We start from the raw sequence: 16,968 nt of genomic DNA, 5'->3' as shown, positions 1-16,968 counted from the left end.
AGTCATATGCTGGCACAGCATGGAGTTGGTCAACAACCTCTAACTAGCAGCTGTCTTTAACAGTGTGTGTCTCATAAGTACTGGAACTTTCCTTACTGCATGACCACTTTCTCAGTCTTGATTTCTTTTTTCCTCCCTTCAGCTAAAAATATCTTTAGGGTCCGCTTCCAAGACCCTTCTCCAGGCCACTCCCACACACTGCAAGCCAATGATGTGTTCCATAAGCAGCAGTGGTTCAACTGTATTCGCGCGGCCATTGCCCCCTTCCAGCGGGCCGCCAGCCCCTTAGAGCTTCAGGGCTTGCCAGACCTCCACGAAGAGTGTGAAGAGAACAACCCTTCTGCTGGGAACCTCAGAGCCCAGCGACGGTCATGCGTGGTTCCTGGTGTCATGCAGATAGACGAGGAAAGCGCCCTGGATTGTGGCTCCAGTGTACAGACAGTGGAAGACACCAGGAACATGAAGGCACAGCGGCCTCAGCCTGGCTTACGAAGAGCAAGGGACAAAGCACAGTCAGGTGGCAAAAAGAAAGAGACTTTGGTGTAAAGTGTGTATTCCCTGATGGGGAGCTGTTTATTTATAAATGTGTACAGTTTTTCTTATAATGGGAGCATCAAGGGTTACTCTGTACCAGAAGTAATGTGTTCATGGTTTGGGTCTCTCTCTCATCCTCTCCCTCTCCCTTCCCCCCGCCCCCAATCGTCGTCATGTCATTGATGTTGTCCTTGTCGTCCTCGTTGTCATCGTCATCGTTGTTATTAATGGCAGCTACAGATACACAGATTACTGTTAAATTGGAGACTTTAAAAAGGTATTTTCATGGATTATTTGGAACATGCCAACTTGGTGTATTTTATCAGAAGCAGTGTGTGTGGAGCCGGTGCTGTCCTCACCTGGTTCCCCATGACTGAGCAAATGTCACAGTGTTTGCCAGGCTTAAACGCTTGCAAATGCTGAGACTCCATCAGTGTTCTCTGTGAAACCTCAGAGGGAGCATGGAATTGTAATAGTGACACCTACGATCCGCATGGAACAGATTTGAGATTGAAATCTTTTGTATTGACAGTGAAGTCCCGCTTCCTTGAGAACAAGCGTGAAGCTGGATGTCTTCCCCCTTTGTCTCAACTGGAATGAACAAACACCCGTGGCAGTCTCACTGCACGGTTCGCCTTCTGCATTCATTTATTCTGCCAACTATTTAATTTTTTTTTTATTGTAAAGTAGTTTTTAGTATTTGCTTTTATTTTTTTACATTGATGCCTTTTTAAAGTGGCATGTCCTTGAAGTTTTTCCTCCTAATTGTGTGTGTGTGTGTGTGTGTGTGTGTGTGTGTGTGTGTGTTTGTGTGTGAATCATTAATTTTATCAAGTGAAACCAAGCCATATTGTTTGAGCCAATTAAGAAAAGTGCAGTTTTTACAGTGTATCATGTGTGGTAAAGTCCCATGAAATGACTTAGTGTATTTTAGACTACTGAAAGGAACCACAGGAAGGGTTGGGTGGAAGTTTTTGTGTTGTCTGAAAAGCAAGAGAGAAGGCAGGAGTCTGGGATAGGGAAGGGAAGGGAAGAGAAGAGAAGAGTAGCTTGTCTAAAGTAAATTGTCTGGCTGAACCAGAGGAGGAGCCAGGAGCAGCCTGGCCTGAGGGATGTAGAAAGTTGTAGAAGGCAGAGGGGATGTGAACTGTGTTTGCTTTGGTTTCTCATACCTGCAAATGCTACATTTGAAAAGAACTGTACAGTGTGTTGGAAATTTGACTATATTAGGTTAATTCTGGTTGGTTTTCTTCATTTAAAAAAAAACCCGTGATTCTTGACTACAAAATGTTTGTGTTAAAAATGGGGTCATGCTCTTTACAGGGGGGAGAAGGACAGAGACCCCATGTCAGCCCAGGGTTATACTGGCAATCAGTTCAAGTCATTGTTAACCATTATATGTGAAATATATCTCCAGTGGAAATGAAAATTGGAAAAGGCTGTAAATAGATCAATGAAATGATTTCTTTGTATAAAAGAATTATATAATTAAAAAAAAAGCACACACATAATAACCCAAAACATTTCTCTCCTGGTGGTTATTTGGGGGGCCATCCACTGGGCCATGAGGGCTTAGCTAAACCTTTAATGGTTAAGGAAATCCCAAATAATTTACCCTTTTGAAATTTGTTGATAAGAAAAGTCCATAGTTTAGTTCTTAGGAGTCATGTGATCTTTTAAGGACATGATGTCATCTGAAGTCACCATTGTATTGCAGACAGCTGACCATGCTCATCTTCTGGATACAGTAGTAGAGCAAATAGCAAACATCTTCATTAATGTGGTTAAATCCAAAGTCTGAGGTAGGTACCTGAGCCTTGTTATTTTGGAAATTCAAATTCAGAAGGGCGCCTTATCCAGTGCTGTGATCTGCAGCTTAGGAAAGCAAGACAGTGGTCTTGTCTAGGGCTGTCATGTGGAGTTTAATTTCTCTCAGAGTGGCTCTGTTCAGCTTCTAGAGTTAATGGGAACAAATGGTTCAGATGTGGTAATGGAATGATGTTTGATCTAAAGGTATCTTGCTTGGTTTCTCTCGGGAGAAAATAAACAGTCATGACGTTCTTCAAGAGCAGCATTTCTGTTGGACAGCACTCAGGAACACAGTCTCGGTTCTCAGACTTGTTTGGGCATCACCACCAGTGAGTGACGTGTGTGCCATCTCACTGTATCCAGACGTCACCATCTCACTGTAGCCAGACGTCACCATCTCACTGTAGCCAGATGTCACCATCTCACTGTAGCCAGACGTCACCATCTCACTGTAGCCAGACGTCACCATCTCACTGTAGCCAGACGTCGCCATCTCACTGTATCCAGACGTTGGAAGGGAACAGAGAGCTGACCTTGAATTTTTATGGTTACATAAGGCCACTACATTTATGTGTGTGCAATGGTTTTCTGAGCCGTCTTCCTTTTAAGTATCCCTGCCTGGCTAAGAACTCACTCTATAGCCCACACTGCTTTCAAGTTCATGGTGGGTCATTCCTCTTGCCTCTACCTCCCAAGTGCTGGGATTATAGGTGTATGCCATCACACTGTTTAACTCTAGTCAAAGTCATGGACCCTTCCTCCAGGAAGAAGTGTAGCCATGCTTACACATCCACACAACTTAAGAGCCTTAGGCATTCTCCAGAATCCCTCTGAACCCTGCCCATGTCAGATCTGCGCATGTCTGTCCTAGTAGGGCCCTACAGCCTAGAGAGTAAGAATTTGTTTTTCCCATGGGTTCTCAAAGCATCACTCTACCCTCACTTTCAAATGATTGTTTGAAATGTATCATCTTCCACGGTCAAACCTGTGAACTGTTACACATTTGTGACATGTTTTGACTGTTGTAGATGTAATTTTCTCCAAGATACCATAAAAAAAACAGAAGTAGTATTTTTCTTATTGTGTAAAACTGAAGTTGATGCGACAAGTCATAGCTTCAAAATGGTGGCTTTCTGAGCCTTGTCAAAGTGTCCTCCCTCTGCTTTTACAGAAGATGGGCTGCCAGAAGGTGATAGATGTGGATCTGAAGAGAGCCTAATTCTCTCCCTGGCCCTGATGAGCCACAGTCTGGTAACTTCCAAGAGCGTAACTGCCATGGAAAACAGGAACTGATTTAAAAGATCTTGAAACAACTGAGTATCAGGATAAACTTACAATGAATTACAACACTTCAAAGCCCATAGCTTTATGAGTCTTAAAAAATGAATTTGGGGCCAAGGAAGTGGCTCAGTGGCTAGAGAGGCACGAGCTACCAAGCCTAACAACCTAGTGGTTGTGATAGAAGCCTTGTGACCGAGGAGAAAGCCGACTCCCACAAGTTGTCATCTGATCTCCACACATGCACCATGGCCTATGTATGCTCAAATACACACATGCACACATACAAGAAAAATAAATCTGTTTTAGTTAAATGTCTTATTCACTATTGAGTATTTCAATGGACCAATTTGTTGGTTTCATAACTGTTTAATGAAAGAAAATAATCAAGCGTCTCTCCTACCTTTTCCTATACAAGTATTCAGGGCAGCCAGTGGGTAAGGAAGGGAAGGTTTTACACAGCAGGAGCCTAGCTCGTTAAGTGAAGAAGTAATATATCACCATCTAGTAACTTTCATGGATAATGGACCTCACTGTAGCTCATAAAGGACATGACACAGGTAAACAGGGGCCACTGAATCTGTGGCGGGCCTGCCGAGGCCAAGCCTGTGTTGAGTTCCAAGAAAGCTAAAACAAACTTTCTTCAACAAAATAGAGGTGGAGGTGGGTAGGTAAGAGGGAAATGGGCAGGAAATGGAAGTCTTAAGATCTGTCGAACAGTTACAGTACATTAACCCCATTTGGAGCTAAATCAAAATCTTGAAAATGAGGGGTTTTAGTAAGGCCCTGTGCTTTCCTTTCCCATTTGGCTGTTTAGAGGGTCTTTATCAGCCAACAAGTCTGGTAAGATGAGGTTTCCAGGTCCCTTTATACACTGGCCACTGGCAGAGACCAAACTGAAGATTCAGGCCCCTGAGTTGTGCTGCCTGTCTCTCCTCCAGACCCTGTCCTCTCCATAGGCTATCCTGCTGTGTAGTCTTTGCCAACATTCCCTTCCGTTGTGGGGTCTCCTCCCTACCCTATTCTGTGGTATCCAGATAGACAACCAGCAAATACCCTACTCAGTGAGCCCCATTCTAGGCAAATGCCCTAAATAGCAAGCATACTTCCTACCTCTGCTGCCACCACCCAGAACTCCGCGATTGGCTTCCTAAGTCACTGCTGCTTTCTCTTCCATCTCCTTCAGTCCCCACCATGTTGAGCTTTCACAACTACCCTTCCATCCCACTGGTGTCCGTGTTCCCGGACTCCTGCATCTCAACTTGCCTGCTACCTGCAAGTGGTAACCTAATGTGCCTTCCACGCCTGAAGCTCACACCTCCCAAAGCCGTTTGCTGGGCTGGGCTGCTGTGTATGCTTTGCTCTGTTGTTGGGAGGGTGGGTGGGGGTGTTCTTGTCTTTTGTTCCTGGTATTCTCTGAGTTCTCCTTCCTCCTCAGCACCTTTTCTTAGCCCCTTTTATGAACTTATCTCCTAGTATTCATATGCTGAAACTTAATGGCCAGTTTGATAGCATTAAGGGAAGGAAAGGGCCTTTACAAGGTGAGTCAGGTCATTACTTAAAAGCTTGTGGGCCAGTGAGCTGGCTCAGTTGGCAAAGGCTCCTGCTGCCAAGCTTAGTGAGCTGAATTTGATCCCTGAGACCGACATGGTAGATGGAGAAAACCCACTCCCACAAGGGATACCTGCATTTCTATCTCCAATCCCCATGTAAAAGAGCCAGGTGTGGTGGTATGCAATGAGTCCTGGGGAGGAGGAGATGGGAGGGTCCTGCCTGGTGATTCCCAGGTCCTGGTGAAAGAGTCTACTTTGTAAAGAGGTGAACCATTCCTGAGAGACAACACTGGAAGATGACTCTAGCCCACACACAGCCATGCACTCACAAGAAGAGGAGTTCCATACGCTCCTGTTCACACACAGGCACAGCGCTCTGTGCACCATGGAGGTATGTTTGCTTTCCCTCTCCAATAGATCATACTTCACCATTGCCTAGAAGCCGTGGTTTACAGGACAGTTGACTCTGTGAAGAGCATTGTATGTCCTTTGACAAATTCAAGAAATCGTGTAGAACACTGCCACTGTCCCATAACTCCCCCTTTTCTGCTTGGCCCTCTTCCCTTTCCCAACCATCACTAATCTATTGCCTCCATAGTTTTGCTTCTTCTTCTATGTGATATATTTGAAATCTATCAGTAATCTTTTCTGTTAGCTTTGGTCTGCTTCTATGTGTGCTGTCTTACCTTGCTAGATCATTTGTACTGCTGTTACAAAACTCCAGAGACTGGATAATTTATAAAGAACACAAATTCATTTCTTATCATTCTGGAGTCTGTTTACAACGTGCAAACAGATCTGCTGCTTAAGAGGGTTGCCATTTGCTTTCAAGATGTGTCCACATCGGAATACGTATGGGTATCTTCATACAGCAAGAGTGACAAGTGAACAAAGCAACTCCTTCCAACTGTGTTGCGTGTGTGTGTGTGTGTGTGTGTGTGTGTGTGTGTGTGTCCAGAGACTGATGCTGAATGTCTTCCTTCTGTCGTTCCACCTGATTTTCTGAGAATGATCTTTTCATTGAACCAGAAGCTCACTGACTCACTGGTCTGGCTGTCCCTGCCCCTCTGGCACAAGATTTCTGACATGTACCACCATTTCCTTTACACTGGTATTGGGCTTGAACTTATGTCTTCATACTTGCATAAGTATTTTACCCACTGAGCTACCTCCTCAGCCTCCAAAAGACAGTCTCTTTTTAACAAAAGAAATGACCCAGACTCAAGGACCATGTCTGTATTTCCTTCAGCTACTATCCATGTGCTGGAATAACACTATCTAAGCTCTATAGGCAGAAACTGAATGTCAGTTCACAGCAAGGTTGTCTGAGCTTGTCCTTCTGGATATCTGGGTGAGCTTGTTCCCCCTGGTTATCTGGGTCACAGCCTTCACTCTCCCATGGATCCTGAGAGAACTCTCTATCCAGAGGATCAGGGACCCTGGTGCCTAACCAAGGCCAAGCACAGCATTTGAAAGAGCAGTAGCCTGCGGGTGCCGGATTCCTTCCATGTGCAGAAATCTGCCTGGGCTTGTTCTTCAAGGGAGAGGGCAGAACAACCAGGGGAAGAGAGACAACAGATTTCCTGAATCTCAGAGCAGCACCCCATCTGGATGAGGAGACTCGTGACCCCTTTTAACCTCCTCCAGTCAAGTCTGACAGGAGTTAATCTGTTTCTGGCTGACTTGTTCTCTCGGCTTCTATGTCTGTTTTTGTGTGTCCTGTCTCTTTCCTGCCTGTGAGGGGAGAGGGAAGCAGTCATCTCTCTGAGGTCACAAGCACCCTTTGGGACTGGACTTGATACCACCTCTCCCACCATAGAAGGCCTGCATGGTGGGGTCATGGGCCGTCAGGCCACTTGTCCGTGGTCGGACGTCTCTCTCTTCCCACCAGGCCTCTCAACACTGCAAACCTCATCTGTCAGTTGAATGTGACTTGGGAGGTTGACATGAGGATCCAGCCTCTCTGCACACCTGCAAAGTGAGTGCTTCAGGGCTGGAAAGGGGCCTCTGTTATCTGACGTTGCTGCCAACCGTGGAGTACAGGCCTGCTGGTCCTCACATCTCCCTACCCAAGTCTCAGGCCTGAACAAGTCTATCCTGGGGCACTGCCAGGTGTGAGCTCAGTGCTCAGCTCCTCAGCTCCCCACCCTGGGGGCCATGGATATTCAGTATAGAATAAGAGATAGAGGAGCAGTGTAAACAAGTGATGAGGGAGAGGGAAGCAAGTGAGCGTAATGACTGCAGATATTAGGGAAGGAGGCATAGATAGGGTGGACCCTGGCCTGCATTTTCTTCTCCTTTTCTGTCCTGTCTCACATGTGTGTTAAGGGCCCTCAGTACACAGGTCAGAAGGAAGATGTTTAGTGGAGATACTGCCCTGACAGAATATATAAGCTAAGGCAGCAACGAAGCAGGTCACAGGGAAAGCCTTGCAAGGCTTACAGAGTAAATATTAGAAGGAGAGCACAGGTCATTTTTTGGTCCAAGCAAAGTCATGTAGAATTGCATTTCTGAGGTGGCTGAAACCCAAAACAGTTTTTCAGCTCTCCAGTCCAGTGGGTCTGTGAGTGCCATGTGTTCTTTTCAGACCTCCAGTGATCCCAGCCGGTAGAGCCCTCTTCCAAAACAAAGGAAAATAATACGTAGGCCTATAAATACACATACATGCACTCCCTGTCTGAGGGCAAGTGGGGAGGGGTCCCAAATGATGGAACTACATTTGCCTCCAGCCAAGGAGCATGAGACAGTCATTTCCACAATGGAAACTGTTTCTGTCATCCCCTGTTGTGCTAACATGACAGGCGGCAGGCCCAACACCATGGAATAGCTCCAGGACTTTCTGATGAATTTCTTGTTTGCCATAAAAGACAAGAGCAGCTGCTGGCTTCGCAGGATGAGATATTTATTGTTGGAGATGATTCTAGAGTTAGCGATTGCTAACTCCAGCAAGGCTTGGGGTGGGGCGGTGATGGTTCTATAGTTTTTCTCATTCTGTTGCTCCAGCCTGGTAAACCATCTATGTGTCTTCTCTGCTTCCCACTGGCCAGTGATCTCCTGCCCAGCTTCAGCATCCAACTGAGCCTTTCTCTTTAAAACAGCCTTCCTTGTGTGCTCTGCAGAGCTGGCCACTGCCAATGCTGGTCCCGCCTTACCCTGCCACAGTCTCCATCAATCTTTCTTTTCAGGCTAGGCTTTGCTTCTGCTGATCTACAAGTTTATAGGTCTTTCTGAATCTCCAACTCAACATTTTTCCTGATGTAGCGAATGCGCTCAGAGTTGTTCCCTGAACAAACTGCAAAGGCTGCATGATTTTTAGCTGTAGCTTTAACAGGAGTTTATATCATAAGTAGCAAGCTGATTAGAGACTTAAGCTTTTATACCTGAGACCACCCTGTGGAGCTAGTCTTCACAATGGCCTCCAAGGATCCCATCTCCAGAGACGTATGCATACCCACAATGCACTGCGGTGAACACATCAGAATAAGACCAGTAGCACATGGTGAAGTGGCAGTATGATTCCTGAAGCCAGATCATTAAAAAAAAAAAAAAAAAAAAAGTTGATATTCTTGTTTTAAATCTCTACTTTGAAGAAAACCTTTGTGTTGTTGAAGACACTCAAGCTGCCAGGTCTGTGCTAGGAGAAACCAAGGCCTACAGCAGACAGACAGCAAAGAAGCCCAGTCAAGCCTTTAGGCCAATGTCACTCCACCCACTGGTGTCTCAGCTGCTAATGGAAGCTGTTGAAATGTGTGGTGGATTGAATATGCCCAAACTAAGACAGAATAGAACAGCTCTAAGTTGCATTAGATAAACAGATTATGTGTTTCTTATTTCTTTGAGCCATGAATCTTTCGTGATGTTGGATAAATATATATCCTAAAGACCATACCAGGCTGTACCTGTGGTAACTGAACTGTAGAAAACCCTGTAACATCCAGGCCAAGTGAGAGAAAATGAATAAGAAGAAAATTTCAGGATGAGACCCTGAGGCCTGAAACAGAGGAACAGGCCACATATCTGCTGGGTATTGCTCATGGCCTAAAGCCTGAGGCCCAAATCCTCGGTAGCCAAATCCTGTGTCTCAGGGAACACAGGCAATTAACCTGAGCTAAAATTTCCCAATCATTCTGTCTTCATGTTATAATGGGAACAGACCTTGAAGGGAGTCAGTTTGTTCCTGAACATATGGCCCCAGTAGTCCTGCCTCTGGTTCTTGCTGAGTGGATGTCCCTAGCCTATTTTCTGTTGCTATTTCCAATGCAACTTAAAGAGGAAAGGGTCTATTTTAGCATATAGTTTACAGTCCATCATGAAAGAAAGTCAGGGCGAGAACTCAAGACAGGAACCTAGAAGCAGACACTGGAGCAGAGGAAATGGAGGAATGTTGCTTAGTGACTTGCTCCCTCTGGCTACCTTTCTTACACACCCCAGGCCCACCTGCCCAGGCATGGTATTACCCATAGTGTGCTAGGCCATCCACATCAATTAGCAATTGAGAAAATGCCCCTCAGACATGCTCACAGACCAATCTGGTGAAGACAATAGCTCACTTGTGTGTCAAGTTGGCTACTGAAGCCAAGGTGGCTACCTATTAGAGAGAGCTTTTTCCCTGCCTCCCCTCTCTCTTTTCCTTCCCTACCCTGTTTCTTTTCTGCCTACCTCTCTCCAAAAGGGGATCATTCTGGTCCTCCTAACCCTCAATGCACAGCAACAATACAAAGTCCTTCTCATCATGCAAGGGGCAGCCACATATCCACGCTGGAAGACTGAAGAGCCTCTTCGGTGAAACATCCTTGACATTCATCTTCAGGTCCTGAAATCCCCTGTCATCAACCCCTCCTCCCTCCTGACTAAGCCATGTGTTCCAGTTTCAGTTCTGTGGTTGTGATAAAATACCCTAAAAAAGCAACTTTGGGGAGAAAGGTTTATTGGACTTACAGTTTCAGGTTATATTCTGCAATAGTGGGGAACTCAAGACCGAAACTCAGGGACTCTAGTTCCATAACTAGTTTTTTTTGTTTTTTGTTTTGGGGGTTTTGTTTTGTTTTGTTTTGTTTTGTTTTGTTTTTTCGAGACAGGGTTTCTCTGTGTAGTCCTGGCTGTCCTGGAACTCACTCTATAGACCAGGCTGGCCTCACTCAGAAATCCACCTGCCTCTGCCTCCCAAGTTCTGGGATTAAAGGTGTGCACCACCACACTGGGCCCATAATTAGTTTTTGATTGGCTTGCTTTACTCTTGTCCAATCTAGGTCCCAAACTTGGGACTGGTAACTTCTAGTTGCAAAGAGTTGTCTTCCCACATCAATTAAAATAATCAAGACAGCTGGGGCTTGGGGTGTCTCATACCTTTAACCCCAGCACTTGGGAAGCTGAGGCAGGTGGAGCTCTGAGTTTGAGGCCAGCCTGGTCTACAGAGGGAATTTCAAGACAGTCAGGGCTACACAGAGAAATCCTGCCTCAAAAATCCAAAATCATCATCATCATCACCATCACCATCATCAAGACAATCCACCACAGACATGCTCACAGGTCAACCTGATCTGAATTTTGTCTCTGGAGACTCTCTTCCTAGATGATTCTAGGCTGTATCAAGTTGAAAATTAAAACTAAGCACCCCGCCAGATGTGGTGGTGCACGCCTTTAATCCCAGCACTCGGGAGGCAGAGGCAGGTGGATCTCTGAGTTCCAGGCCAGCCTGGCCTACAAAGTGAGTTCCAGGACAGCCAGGGCTACACAGAGAAACCCTGTCTCGAAAAACCAAAAAAAAAAAAAAAAAAAAAAAAAAAAAAAAAGATAGCACTGAGCACTCAATGCTTCCTCAAGGTGAGAAGCAATGGGCAAACCTCGTGAGTGTCATCTGATGACTCTCCTTGAAAGGGCCAGGGAAGCCAGCTCATCCCAAGCTTACATTACAGATTAGCTCTTAAGAATAAGTTTATACCAATCCCTAACCATTTCTCCCTGCATCCTTCCATGCATGATTTGATTTTTAACATGCTTTGCTTATTTTTTATTATTATTTATGTTCATTATTTATAAGCACATTTGCTTATTGCTTATTATTGTATAAATAATGATTTATCCCTTGAGGTAGGGGGCACATATACAGCAGTGAGTAGTCAACTCTCAGGAACTGGTTCTCTCCTCCACCACGTGGGTCCTAAAAATTGGACTCTGGTCATCAGGTTTGCCAATGGTTGCCTTTATCCACTGAGCAATCTCACCAGACCCTATTTAAATTTTTTAAGGTACACCAATGCTAAAATATTTAATATCTGAAGGAGGGAATTGTATAACGAAAACTAAGTGTTATGGCTTGTATATGTTCGGCCGAGGGAGTGGCACTATTAGAAGGTGTGGCCCCATTGGAGTAGGTGTGGCCTTGTTGGAGTGGGTGTGTCCCTGTGAGTGTGGGCTATAAGACCCTCCGCCTAGTTGCCTGGAAGTCAGTATTCTGCTAAAAGCCTTCAGATGAAGATGTAGAGCTCTCAGCTCTTCTTTCACCTGCCTGCCTACATGCTGCCATGTTCTCCTTGCCTTGATGATAATGGGCTGAACCTCTGAACCTATAAGCTAGTCCCAATTAAATGTTGTCCTTATAAGAGTTGCCTTGATCATGGTGTCTATTCACAGCAGTAAAACCCTAACGAAGACACTAAGGGAACTCACAAAACGTAAGCAAACTTCTTTTGTACTCAGGTAACATGAGAAATGATGAGGCAGCAAGAATTTCAGTCAAGTCCCCTTTTCCTGGGCACTGGATCTTCCAGATCACCTGGGGTGAGTTCAGTTTCATCTCCTCTTCAGGCTCACTGATTTCTCTCTACCTCACACACCCTTCCTGATCCCACCTCCCTAACCAAGAGACCTCTTCCATACAGATATTAATCCATACAACTAAACATGGGCTAAATCATTGGCTTGGCTGTAGACTCCTGTGATCTGAAGATCTTAGGCCTCCAGGGGTGGTCATGGCCCCCCATGTTTGCCTGTCCTCCAGGATCCCTCCAAGAAAGCATACAGTTCACTTGGTCCTAGGCTCAGGATTTCAGAAGTATGTTGGCCTCACACCTTGAGTGGCTATTAGTCCTCTACAAATGTCTGTTGAGGCCCTGGGGAGCCCATACATTTAGATAGCCTGTCTTATCTACACTCATACTGGGTCTCACACCTGCAAAAAATATAAGATGCAGAGAGAAGGACTGGCCTTGGAAAAATCACATCCTTCAAGGGAGGTGTGGGGTGGGGAGAGGGGGGAGAGGGAGAGGGAGGAGAGGGAGAACACTCAACCAACCAACTAATCAACCATAGGTATTGTTCTTTAGTAACCACCCACCTTGTTTTTTGAGACAGGTTCTTTCTTTGGGACATTGAGCCCCAGGCATCCATTTGTCTACCCTTTGTCTAGCATAAATTACAGGTGCACCCTATCACACTCAGCCTTTTACCTGTGTAGTTGCTGGGGATTGAACTCATATCTTCCGTACTTACATGGCCAGCGCCTTACTGACTGAGAGATCTCCCCAGCCACCTCCCTCAGAAACGTCTATCCTGAGCAACTTCTAGGGCATAATAATACTTCTAGAAGGCATTATTCCAGTCACCTGCCCTCAGAATTCACACATGTTACCAGATGACTCAGCTGCTGTTGAGATTGGTTGGATATCTACCCCAGGTTCTTCTTTTCATTAAATTGTTCTTCAAGTCAAATTTCCCTGGACCTGAAGGACAAAAGTATCTCTCCTTTTTTTATTCAGGCCAAACAGTGTCAAGCTCCAAAGGCCCCTTATCCCTGAGTCCCCTTGGGTATGCTGAAAATTGGCAGGTCACACATAAAAAGTGACTTGCTATACCTTTTTTGATGAGCAACACAAAGCAATTTTGAGGTATCAAAGAATTCTGGGAAAGCTTAGGTGAAATGAATCAGAAAGTTTGCAATAGATGCTTCATGAAGTCCCTTCCGTGGCTGGGGCCACAGATCTGTACCACTAGTGAGACAGGTCATGACCTCTGACTGGATTTGAGCAATGGACAGGAAACAAGTATTTCTGTGACCCCTTTGAGACACCTTCCTGGAGGTGTGCCAGGAGCCAAGTTGGGGTACAGTGTGAAGGACCAAAGTCAGAAGTGGGAAACTCATGACCTTAGCTGTTCCACATCCCTTACATCCTGTCTCTCTCCAGGAGACCCTGGCCAGCCACCCTCAGCCCTCCTTCTGTGGCCCTGGCCTTAACCTTTCTCAGGAGCAGGAGAGATTGGGATTATTTATTTTTAAAAGCACATTCATTGGAGTAGCACAATTACACTTTCACCTTTAAAATACATTATCTCCTTGACATTTTTTCATCTACACTTCCCGTTTTTAAGAAATGTATTTTTAAAAGAACGCTGTATGTCATTGTTATAAGTGAAAAGCTAGTTTCCTTTACTAAAAATAGAAGAAAAGAGTAACAATAACCTACAGCAAGCAACAATAACCTACTGCAGACAAAATCATGCTAATAAGATCTGGCTACATTTGCTGATTTCATACTGTAAGATCCGCACGCCTCTTTTCTGTTTGCCCACGTGAGCCCTCAAATCACCTTAGAGGCCACTACTGTCCCCAGTTTGGAGAAAACTGCATCTGAACATCTCTGCAGTCTTTCTGGGGCTGCCATCTTGATTACAAACCTCATGTCTCCTTCCCAACTGCTCTTGGCACTTTCCTGCAATAATTATAACATACACAAAAACCACAATTCCCTGGTCTACAAGTATAGATGCTTTAAATGACCTTTATTTTTTTTTTTCCACAGCCAGCCCATACAAGAAGAGACCAGCACTGTGTTTTGAGTGAGATAAAGGACCCTGTTTCCAAAATCCCCTCCTGCTGGCTGAGACAGATATCATAGTGGTTCCCGATAGGAAATCCCCTTCTGCCTTATGGAAAACCTAGAGAAAGAAATGGAGCAGCCCCGTGAAGGTAACTAGCCTCCACCCAGGCTTCCATAAGTGAACATTTTCCAGCAGCACAGGCTAGAATCCTATTTGGCTGCAGGAAGTTGCTGCTGTAATTTCTACTATGGTTTAGATATAGTTTATGCCCCTGAGAGCCTGTGGTAGAAGCATAGCCCCAATGTAATGATCTGGAGAGGTGATGGACCCTTTAAAAGGTGGAGATATCTAGCAGACCAGTGGCTAAAGTTCTTGCTGTACAAGTGTGAGGACCTCAATTTGGAACCCCAGAATCTGCATAGAACTAGGCAGGCTCAAGGACTTCTTGGAATCCCAACACTTAAAAAACAGAGCTGGAGGATTCCTAGGGCAAGCTGACTCACAATGAGGCCCAGTGAGGTTCAGTGAGAGGCCTACTTCAGTAAGCACAGTAGAGAGCAATGACAAACATACTTAACATCAACTTCAGGCCTCCATACACACCTGGGTTCATACTCATGCCAACATATATACACACATATATACATTCCACTTATATACAAAAACCAATTCCCAAAACCCTGAGGCCTGATTTGGTCAAGGGCTACCATTCACAGTAGGAATTAATGCACATCCTAAAGGAGTGGGTTATGTCTCTTAGGGTTGGATTCGTTGCTGGGAGTGAGTTGTTATGAAACAAGGCCACCTCACAAAATGTTCAGTGTCTTTCTTAGGCATCCCTAACTGCTTTCCCACAGGCTCCTACCACACGATGCCATCTACCATGCTATCATAGAGGCCACAAGGCACTCACCAGAAGAAATAGCTGCCTAGTGTGGCCTCTTCAACCATCAAATTTGTGAATGGAAGAAACCTCATATTTTTTATAGTACCTGCCACTCATGTACTTTGTGATAGCAACATCAAATGAACTAAGAGACTCCAAAATAGCAGCTGAAATGTAGAGACTCTCTGAGAGTCTCACTACCAGAAAGTTGAGAACCACAAAGTTGTTTGTAAAGGGACTCAGAATAAATATCTATCCAGCCATCTGTGCCCTCACATAAAGAATATAGTAATGATCTGTCACAGGAATGAGAACATCGCCCACCTCATCTGGACCACAGGGTCTGGGCAACATGAGCCTGACCATGCAACATGTCCAGTTTGTTCATGCTAGTAATGATGGTGATCTTGACTGTCTTGAAGCTAGTGTGGATGAAGGAACATACTTGCTTGCCCTTCGTTATTTCTCCCCAAACTTCACCCTACATTGTATATCATACACAATATACCACATTCTTGGTTTTTTTTTTCCCATTTTCTGGGAATGTTTGCATGAGAGTGTTTATTGGAGTGTATCAAGTGCTGGGCACTCTAGGTAACTGGTTCCTGAACTGAAGTCGGTGGGTGACACCTCATTGAATTCCACCCCATAACCAATATTTTCCTTTCTCTTCACTTCCTTCTGTTACCTTCCTGCCCACACCAGGCTGGATCCTTAATGCAACAAATCAAGGGGCACATGGTGGAGCTGTGGCTGACTTCTCAGCTAGACAGGGGAAAGCAGATGTTATGTAAGAAAGAACAGAGCAACCATAGCAACATGGAAAGTAACTAACATCTTATACAAACAAGTGATTTTGACAAAGATTCCCTGCAAACTGAAAACTCATTTTTATTTATTTATTTTTTTATTTTTGTTAAATTCTCAGCCGGTCAGTGGTGGCACTCGCCTTTAATCCCAGCACTTGGGAGGCAGAGGCAGGTGGATTTCTGAGTTCGAGGCCAGCCTGGTCTACAAAGTGAGTTCCAGGACAGCCAGGGCTACACAGAGAAACCCTGTCTCGGAAAAAAAAAAAAAAAAAAATCTCAAGTGTGAGAATTCCACTAAGTGGTGTTTACAGACATCTTGAATTTTCTCAAAGGCGGTGTGGACTTTTCAGTCCCAATGGAAAGAGTACATAGTATATCTGTTGTGCATTCTAACATAAGAATAGCAGTTGGGGATGTAGCTCTGTTGGTAGAGTGTTTGCCTAGCATGCACAAAGCTCTGGCTGAGTTCAGGCCCCAACACTACATGAACAAGGCATGGTGACTTCAGCCTGGTTTCCTAGGAAGTTAGAGGTGAGAGGATCAGACCTTTAAGGTCATCTTCAGGTCCACTTGGCAGCCTAGCTTACATAATGGGGTGAGGGAGAAAATTACTTTGAAAACAGGCCCCATGCTTTGCTTACCTCCTGCAAAAGTCTCTACTTCTCTTGACTGTGCAGATCTTTGACTTTGTGTTCATTAAAAGGGGAACCTATTGCTCTCAATTACAAAAGTCCCATCCTAACATCCATTAATTGTGAAGAAGAATATGTCTGAGAAACTATAGTAGCTGCAAAGACTCAACTCAATGTTGAGATTTAGAGCACACTCATTATTTTCAGTAAAATAAGGCTCTTGAAATAATCTATGAATCTCAGAAGAAGGACAGATGTTTGGGTCCCTCCTTATCATGGTCCCTCCTACCTACCCACTGCCTAAGGGACCATGCACCCCTATCCTTGTGCTGACTTAGTACACAGCACCCAGAAGAAACTTCCACAAACAGTCCTGATTTTAGCCTGCAGGCTACGGGACGCAGGTAGGAATTGCCTCCCAAGGCAGCTGCTCTTCATTCAGTCCCATTACTGTTGTACAGGTCTTCTCCAGGCTAGCTGAATCCTTTCCCAATATCTCCACTACCACACACACAATAGGTCTTCTTGACATTCTTGTCTGGGTAGACTCAGAAGGAGAGCAAAGGAGATCTCCAAGGTTTTTTGTCAAATAGAGCCGAATCTTGGGCATTGGGATAAGCTGACAGAGCAAAGACAAGCCATCCCGTTGC

At 44.9% G+C, this 16,968-nt stretch overlaps 1 protein-coding gene across 3 annotated transcripts in view; it reads left to right on the top strand.

Annotated features, from left to right (window-relative positions):
* Net1 (neuroepithelial cell transforming gene 1) overlaps positions 1-2,598 on the top strand; it is a 36,203-nt gene extending 33,605 nt beyond the window's left edge. For 2 of the 3 annotated variants that reach the window (NM_019671.3, NM_001047159.2), the window contains one exon: positions 143-2,598. In NM_019671.3, coding sequence (NP_062645.2) covers positions 143-546 — 404 coding nt within the window. In that variant the 3' untranslated portion in view covers positions 547-2,598. The remainder of the gene's footprint in view (positions 1-142) is intronic. The other variant, XM_030247332.1, reaches the window with a different exon arrangement.
* Positions 2,599-16,968: the final 14,370 nt, after the last annotated feature.

The sequence above is a fragment of the Mus musculus genome, chromosome 13 (assembly GCF_000001635.26).
Source record: "Mus musculus strain C57BL/6J chromosome 13, GRCm38.p6 C57BL/6J".
Lineage (NCBI taxonomy): Eukaryota > Metazoa > Chordata > Mammalia > Rodentia > Muridae > Mus > Mus musculus.
This window is presented reverse-complemented; position numbering and strand designations above follow the sequence as displayed.